At 35.9% G+C, this 9,150-nt stretch overlaps 1 protein-coding gene across 1 annotated transcript in view; it reads right to left on the bottom strand.

Moving 5' to 3' along the window:
• Nucleotides 1-7,607, bottom strand: part of LOC107572841 (adhesion G-protein coupled receptor D1-like) — a 46,657-nt gene extending 39,050 nt beyond the window's left edge. Inside the window, exons 1-6 of the mRNA XM_016259273.1 lie at nt 7,287-7,607; nt 7,164-7,200; nt 6,328-6,444; nt 3,127-3,249; nt 2,169-2,345; nt 534-791 (exon numbers count right to left, since the gene is read on the bottom strand). Coding sequence (XP_016114759.1) covers nt 534-791; nt 2,169-2,345; nt 3,127-3,249; nt 6,328-6,444; nt 7,164-7,200; nt 7,287-7,337 — 763 coding nt within the window. The 5' untranslated portion in view covers nt 7,338-7,607. The remainder of the gene's footprint in view (nt 1-533; nt 792-2,168; nt 2,346-3,126; nt 3,250-6,327; nt 6,445-7,163; nt 7,201-7,286) is intronic.
• Nucleotides 7,608-9,150: the final 1,543 nt, after the last annotated feature.

The following is a 9,150-nucleotide window of genomic DNA, read 5'->3' as shown; positions in this document are numbered from 1 at the left end:
AATAAAAAATCTTACTGACCCCTACTGTATTAAAAATATTAATAATTATTTAATCTCTGATCACAAAACATCAACTCAAGTGGGATTTATTTTATTTTATCTTTAAGGTTTTTATTTAAAAAAACTGTTTTGTGTGCATATACTACTTTAATCAAGTTTAATGTTTTCTATATTCAATGCAATAACAAAAAATCATACATTTAAGTATTGCTTAATTTTTTTAATTGTTCAGTGGCTTAATTGCTATTGTACCTCAAATGAATAAAGACAGACAGAATTAACCAGCAATATTCAATATATTGAAAAACATGGGGTGCTGCCATCTGCTAAAAGGCAAGTTGGGACAAGCCAGAGACAACAAAGATCAAGTGCAGCTAATTTGGGAAGCCCTGACAACAACGGCAATGGCTGGCAACTGCAGAGAAGCACATGGTTGGGACAAGAGAAGGCTGCCACAGAGAAAATAAACGTATAGATAAATGAAATGATAATGACAGCAGATTTGAGTCACAATGAGCTCCATGATAACTTACCAATGGCTGCTTTGTAGTACATCCAGATATCCTGAGGGGACAAGGCCCTCTCCCAAATCACAAACTCATCGAAGGCCCCTGTGGCATAGTGGTCGTAATTCCCATTGTTTACTGTGCCAATGACCAGGTCAGCATAGGGATCGCCATAGTTATGAGAAATATTTCCTGTGGGGTCTCCGACGCTGAATGTCCCATTAATGTAGACCTTTAACCCCTCCGACTGGGTCCATGTGAAGAGCACGTGTGTCCAGTAGGGCCCTAGATAAAGACAGAGATGACAGGAGAGAGAAAGCCAGCAAATGAAATTTCAAACAAGCATACACGGATTTCATGCTTTGACTGTTTGGAAATAAAGATAATGGTAATATTATTTCCAGATCTACTCATAGTGTCTGGGTCCATAAAACGTAAGTTTAGATTGAACAGAGACTAAGCGCTGGAGACAGCATGTGAATGGATTTCATCAGCTTATAACGAAGCCAATAAAACATGGTTTACAGAAACTCTGAGCTGAACTGTCAATGACTCATTTCATCTGTCCAGGGATAAAATAGCACATGGACATCATCCCACTCAGTACGTAATGTTAATGTCTCTCTTTTCGTGGAATTGGTTTATACTTTGGTAATACATGTTTTAGTCTTAGGGACAAAACTTGGGTATCTTGTTCATTTTCTGACTTTATCCTAGAGGCTGCATTTATTTGATCAAAAAACAGTAAAAACTGTTATACTGTGAAATAGTATTACAATTTAATAACTGCTTTCTATTTTAATATTTTAAAATGTAGTCCTGTGATTGCAAAGCTGAATTTTCAGCAGCCATTACTCTTCAGTGTCACATGATCCTTCAGAAATCATTCTAATATGATGACATTATTATGATTCTAATATGATGATATTATTATGATTCTAATATGATGACATTATTATGTTGAAAACAGTTGTGGTGCTTAATATTTTTGTGGAAACTGTGATACATAGTTTCAGGATTCTTTGATGAGTAGAAAGTTCAAAAGAACAGCATTTATTCAAAAAAGAATTGTTGCTAACATTAGAAATGTCTTTGCTCTCACTTTTTTAACAATTTAATGCATTGTTGCTTCACAGATGTATTTAAATATATATATATACAATATTATTGATCCCAAACTTTTGAACGGCAGTGTATAATCACTACACTACACAACACTTCCAGATACTGAAGACGTATTCTGGAAATGACACAACTCCCCAAATTTTAGATGAAAGAAATGATTATTTACTCGGGCAGCTAAATGATTTTACTTGAGCTACTTATTCACTCAAACTTCCATTTCCTTTCACAGTGAGATACAAATTTAAATCACTCTGTCAAGTCCAAAAGAGAACGTTTTTTTCGACTCAAGTACGTTTGGACATCTGGATGTAATCAATATAATTATGCACAAAACTACATACTCAAAATATTTACGGTTAGACTGCAAATGTAATTCCAAACCAGAATGTATTTCAAAATGAGTCCATGCATGCAAAATTTCAAGATCATGGGAAATATTTTTTGGCTTTAAAGATAAGGCAAAACACAATGGTTCCCCAAACCATTCAAGCACTTTCCACATCCTGAACTAAACACACACACTCAAATAATAACTACCTGGAAGTTTCATATGTGCTTTCCATGTGTTAGAGTCTCCTCTCGTGTAGAACTCCACGTATCCGCCATGAGGGTTGGAATAGACAGAGAAACCGCTTGAGATGACTTTACCTCCGGATGCAATCGCAAAACGAGAATCTACCTCATTATTTTTCCAGAAGAAGGAGAAAGTTATCCCTGTCCAGGAGTAAGAATTAAATAAAGCTTTGTGTTGAGCTCAAAGTATTGTGACACAATTACACAAAGAAACTTTGAGAAAAATAATACTACATAATACAGCATATAGTACTTTACAGTATTTAGGCTGTGATTTGATGCTCAAATAATTGCATTTATTCATTCAAAATAATAATTTTTTCCTTTATTATAATAATAATGTTTTAATAATATTTAACATACTATAATATATGACTAATATATTATAATTTGATGTAAATTTGTACATCTTATTTTCAAATAATAATAATAAATGAATAAATAGCAAAGAGTGATGCATTAATACATTTAAGTTTTTAAGTCTGATTTTCATAATCCTCTGGCCACAACCAAAAACCAAGCTCTTTTTCCAATACGTACTGATAGCTAACTTTAAACAAAAGCGTCTTTATTAGATCCAGGCCGCTTCATCACAACCAATATTGCAAGTCTTACTTTGGTCAAGCCCTGGAAAATAAATATAAATACAACATATTCTCTGATTTTTGAGAGCAAAGGAATGTGCGCTGATGTGAGCAGATGAATAACAGATGATATCAGCTTTCATGCACAAAACGCTTGATGTAAGCTGATATATTTGCTCTTGAGAAATATAAACTTAATTTTGAACCATTAGCCTTTATTACGTCATCTATAACCTGAGCAACACATTACTCAACTGTCATACATCTATGACCATATAAAGATGTTCATGCACTTCTATAACAACAGAAAAGAGTGAAGGAGGACAATAAAAACTCACCGGCAGGTCCACACAAAGTAGGATCACTTATGCAGGAGTCTTTATAGTTGCCAAAGTGAAGGAAAGTGGCCCCATTATCACCGTTCAGATAGATGCCCTTATTCACCATTCCTTCTACAATGTCTACATGATGAGAGAGCAACAGACAAGATTATAACACTTGAAAGGAATTACAGAAGGCATTACAGTTCAAAATCATCTCATGCAAAAACCTAATTCAACATGCTTTCCTTTTTTATCTAACACAAATGCAAAACTGAATACTTTAGGTGAATATTCATTGATAGTCTAACTGGGAAGCTGTTTTATGCTCAATAAAGCCATTTGTTCATGTGATGTTCTGACTAGAGACTTTATGAGGAAATCCTAACCTTTCACCATATAGTAAAAATATGAGTATAGTTTACTCCATTCTCTAAAACAAGAGCAGATCTCCTGAATTATGAAGATCTGGGGAATGAAAAAGCCCCAATCTGAACAACTGAACTGCAGATGAATCATGATAGTCTGTTTTGGGTTTTTTTGGTCAATGGTAAGTTGTTCTCCTTTGAATGCAGTGACTTTGTTCAATAAATCCTCCTTTATTAGACCTAAAAAGCCAGGATCTGTGGACACATTGGGAGCCGTAGCACCATCACACCTCATGAATGGATGAGTTAGGAGAAGAGATGCTCATGGAAAAGAGTGCTCAGTGAAGACACGGTGGATGGCAGAAGACAGAAAGGAGACAGACTGTAGTATGGAGTGAGTGAACAACAGTTGTAATGGGGGCAGAGAGATAAAGAGGTGCAGAGGACTGAACATCCATCTATGCAGTGAGATCCAGGGTATCGGCATGCCTTTGTGAAGTATTGTGCAGAAGTACCTTAAATGTGGCTTTTTAGAGTGAGATTTTGATAAAGGCAAATTAACTACAGTAAAAGACATCTGAATTACAAAATCCCATACTGTAAGCAAGCCATGCTGATATTAATAATGCTGTTTTTATATGCTATCAGAATGATCATAAATACTGCACAGGAAGTTTTCACTTGAATACTCCAGTAACCTTACGAAACAGTGGACTGTTTGAAAAGAATGTTTGAGCAGTGAATGATAGGTAATTGTTTAATTTTTTAATTGTTCAGTTTAAAAAAAGTATCACGTTTTCCACACAAATATATATATTTTTGAGCGCAACATCATCCTATTAGAATAATTTCTGAAGGATCTTGAGACACTGATGCCTGGAGTGCTGAAAATTCATCTTTGCCATCACTGGAATACATCACATTTTAAAATATATTAAAATCGAAAACAGTTATTTAAATGATAAAAATATTTCACAATATGACTTTTTTTAACTATATAATCATATACACATATATAAACTGTAAGTTTGGATTTGTTTGGAATTTGCTTCGCCAATGAAATTCGAATTCATGTAGCAAACAAAGACAAGCGGAAGGATTCAAACAGTGGAACACTGCAGGACTGTTTTACTAAATATCAGCAATCTTGCAATGCTGCTCGATCAATTTGATTCAATCCGTTGTACAATTTTGGCTGGGACATTTGTTTTAAATGAACTGACATAACAAATCACACCACATACAGCAGATTTCCAAAATGGGACAAGGTTTTCAAACGCAGTTTCACAAACACACCGGATCCAATAAAATCAGTCGTAAAGCTTGCGAAAGGTTTGATTTCAGTGAAGAATGCCAGATTAAACAGCACTAAACAATGCATGCTTCAATTACCCTAATGTAAATGGTCATGTATCAGAGGTTTTTTTTGGTTTACTTTCTCCTAATGATGTCCTGCTGATATACAAGGCCTACATGAACGTATATGCCCTAACACTACTCCCCAAGACCCATAACTGTGTACTAGGTAGTAAGTGAACATGTGTAAGAGCCTCACCTACAGTGGCGGAAATGTTAGTGTAGGCAGAGTCATTGGTATACACAGAGGAAGATTTATGTGTAGTCAGGACAGTGTGGTTGTGGATTCTGACAGCTGTGATGGAGAGAATGTGGAAACAACAAAGAAAGTGAGACAGAAAAAAAACAGGTGATTCAGCAACAGACATATGCACAAATGAGCACAGAGACATGAAACAGAAAAAAGGGACATTGTGAGAAACTCAGGCAGACATGGTGGACAAGATGACTAGTGTCCCAGTGTAACATTCAAGGAAGCATTCAGATTTTAAGATATCTTTTAGATCTGCACATGGGACACACTGTGTCGAGTCTGTCGACACAAGTCTGAGGCGCCCAGAGAATTCCTCTCAGCCCTCCATTTGTTCTGAATTAGCCAGCACAGAACAACTGCCATACTGTACTTATACTGAAAATATACTTCAGCTATGGAATGGCGTGTGGGTGTTTGTCTTACACACACATTTTCAGCAGATCTGTTGAGGGCATTTCAGAGTTATCTAAAAATCCAAGTGGACTAGTAAATCACTGGGAGAAACTGTGTGTACTTCTGACACCCTTAAATGTCACAGTCTTTTGTCTTCATCACAAACGGATGGAGAGAATGTGGAAACAACAAAGAAAGTGAGACAGAAAAAAAACAGGTGATTCAGCAACAGACATATGCACAAATGAGCACAGAGACATGAAACAGAAAAAAGGGACATTGTGAGAAACTCAGGCAGACATGGTGGACAAGATGACTAGTGTCCCAGTGTAACATTTAAGGAAGCATTCAGATTTTAAGATATCTTTTAGATCTGCACATGGGACACACTGTGTCGAGTCTGTCGACACAAGTCTGAGGCGCCCAGAGAATTCCTCTCAGCCCTCCATTTGTTCTGAATTAGCCGCCACAGAGCAACTGCCATACTGTACTTATACTGAAAATATACTTCAGCTATGGAATGGCGTGTGGGTGTTTGTCTTACACACACATTTTCAGCAGATCTGTTGAGGGCATTTCAGAGTTATCTAAAAATCCAAGTGGACTAGTAAATCACTGGGAGAAACTGTGTGTACTTCTGACACCCTTAAATGTCACAGTCTTTTGTCTTCATCACAAACGAGGTAATCATGTAAGTTTCGAATCAAATGAGGAAATCATTTCATTTTAAGAACTGAAGACAGCTGCAAAGCCCCAGAGATTTCTGCAACTAAGACGTGACCGTAGAAGAATGCTAAACAGCTGTGGAGAAAGAAAGAAAGAAAGAATGACAAAACAGGTGTGACATACTTATATTAGTCCCATTAACATGACCTGGTTTGTTCCCAATCTGGTCTGAAAGGCTGTGGATCCCTTCCACTGTATCCAGGGGCCAGTAGTGTGACGCTGTGGCCAGCACCTGCAGGCCTGAGCACAACACACACATCCATATCCAAAGAGACTAAATGCTAAGTTGTATCTTCTTGTTCTGCAACTTAAATTGTTTTCAGAAAAGCTTTATTTTAGTGTATATAAACTCTTTATCTATCTATCTATATTTAGTCTGGTTTCTTTATTCATTTTCTATTATGTACTGTATTACCTGCAAAGATGTCCTCATTTTCTGAATTTCATAACATATGTCATAACATTTCACAACAGCCCAAAGACGATCTCAGTGCTGAATCAATTTTCCTTAGTCAAACGTGTAATTTCATGAAACTAGATAAGATTTGAAGCAACTTTGGAGCAGAAAGTGTTATTGTGGATGAGGATGTTGGTCTCAGTTTATAGACAGTGAACGGATATTTTAATGTTAAATGCGATTACAGTAACGTATTCAGAGTTTCATTACAAATAAGGGAACTTAAAAAAAAAAAAAAAAAACTTTCAATTTTCGTTTAAATTCAGTTTCAGTCGTACAAACGGTCATTTATGTTTATTATACTAATAAGAAAAAGGATGTGATGGATAAATGAACCTTTTAAATTCAACACAACTGAGAAAAAAAGCCATCCTCAATTTAATTTAAGATTAATTTGTGTATAGCCTTTTATGAACACATTTGCTCTAAATGATTTACACATTTCTATTAGTTCTGAAGTAAAAACAAATAACCCAACTGTGAATTGTAACTGATCTTTTACCTGGATGTTTTGACGGTGATACTATGTCACTACGAACCTGAAAGAAATAAAACATTCAACTTATCAAGTGACTTTTGCATTAAAACCCACCGCTTCTTCTGTTCATAAAAACAACTGTCTTACCTGAACGGTCAGGAGAGTCAGAAGTAGAACTTTACAGTATTTGAAGTCCATTGTTTTCAAAGGCGTTTTTAGCAATACGTTACAAATGTGAAATCTATATTGCGCCGTTAACGGTAAACGAACAAAATCATTGCGCGTATATCAATGTGAAGATATTGTTAGAGTAGCCTATATGTTTAAGAAGAAACACCTATGAGTGCGTCAGAATATGACGTTCAAAATGCCAGCAGGTATGAAGATCAATTGTAATTAATTAACAACTTAATTCAGAGTTTGTAATCCATCGTCTCAGAATCCGTGTGTGAGCTCTGATGAAGAACCTGCGCCGCGCTCGCGCTCTCACCATCAGTGGGTTGAGCCCTTTGGGCGGTCAATGTTACTAACTACACTGTTTCTTATGGGACACGAAGTGGTGTTCGTGCAGCTATATGGGGGCTTAAGAAAGCCGAATCCCCCATTGATTAGCATTTTTGTCTTAGTGTAGATATCATATTATTACATTAGAGTTGTGGTTTAAATCTATTCATTACAAATAATAGTACCTGCCATCTGAAAGGAATTCCGTTCCGTCAGTCTCTATAACCTTACACAGTAATCTCAAGCAATGATTGGCTTATCCAGAGCAGCGTAGAGAATAGTAACAGGTACCCCTTGGCTTCTCCAACCATCTGAATTTACACCTTTTTTTTTTTTACATGAATAATGACAACGAGAATCGCTACAATGTATTGAAATTCAACTACACAGAAAAAAAATAAAAAATTGGCTTGAACCCATTTCGAGACCCAAGTGATCCCTAGTGCTATCCCACCCACTTTTTCTGCTCCAGTATTTGAGCATCTGGACATGGGAATTCTGTAATTATATCTCTAATTATGTCATTTGTTAGATTACCACACACACAAACCTGCAGAGCTAAAAACAAGTGCATGAAAATGTGGTTTGTTATTCTGCCAAAAGACGGGGCAAAAACTAGAGCAAGTAAGAATCACTCATTATACTGTTTTTGAGTGTGCTTAAGAGAGAGGCCTTTACAATGTAGTAGGTATTATTAAAGAGCAGAGAGGAAAAAAACAAAAAACTATTTCTATCCCCTTTTTGTTTTACTAGTACATCGGCGGGCAACTATGAACTTTTGGCGCCATCTTTCTGAAGTTTATGATTATATTTTATCTACCCTCACCAAAATAACTCATTCACTCACCTGTAACACTGCAGAAACTTGACTTGAGTTAATAAAATAACACACAATAGCCCAACAGTGTGTATAAAATATCAAATTTATTTCGATATAAAACTGCACATGCACACTCACACAATATTTGATGACCGTCAATATAGGCTTATAACTCTTTTTCATAAAGCTAGCACACAATAGCAGACTTTAAAACATTACGGTTCGAAGACACAATGAGGAAAGCTTGCACTGTCAGATTATAAAGTTGAATGTACAAAAAAGGCAGTCTGAAAAGCAAGTATAAACATTTAAAAAGAATGTACAAATGGACAAAAAGTACAAAAAGAGCAGCAGCCACTCAAACATGTAGAAGCAATGCTCTGTAACAGATCTTATGATTAAATGATTCGTAATAAATAAATAAATAAAAGTTATTCTGATGAATTAAAACGCTGGGAATTTTGGCTGAAAATTGTACAAGGTATACAGAATGTTTCTCATACATCCCTGTTTTTTTTGGCAGTCTCGGTCCATCCTTGCAAACCTACTTTTATTAGGCTATGTTCGTTCAGGACAAAATGAAGGGTTGAAGTGACAAACAAATATAATGAACAATGTATGGAGAAGAAATACAGTACAGACTGGATGAAACGGATCACATATTGGAGACAGAGGAACTGTTAGAAA

This window comes from Sinocyclocheilus grahami, unplaced genomic scaffold, assembly GCF_001515645.1.
Source record: "Sinocyclocheilus grahami isolate Dianchi unplaced genomic scaffold, SAMN03320097.WGS_v1.1 scaffold1820.1, whole genome shotgun sequence".
NCBI lineage: Eukaryota > Metazoa > Chordata > Actinopteri > Cypriniformes > Cyprinidae > Sinocyclocheilus > Sinocyclocheilus grahami.
Note: the sequence above shows the minus strand (reverse complement) of the source record. Positions and strands in the feature narration are given on the sequence as shown.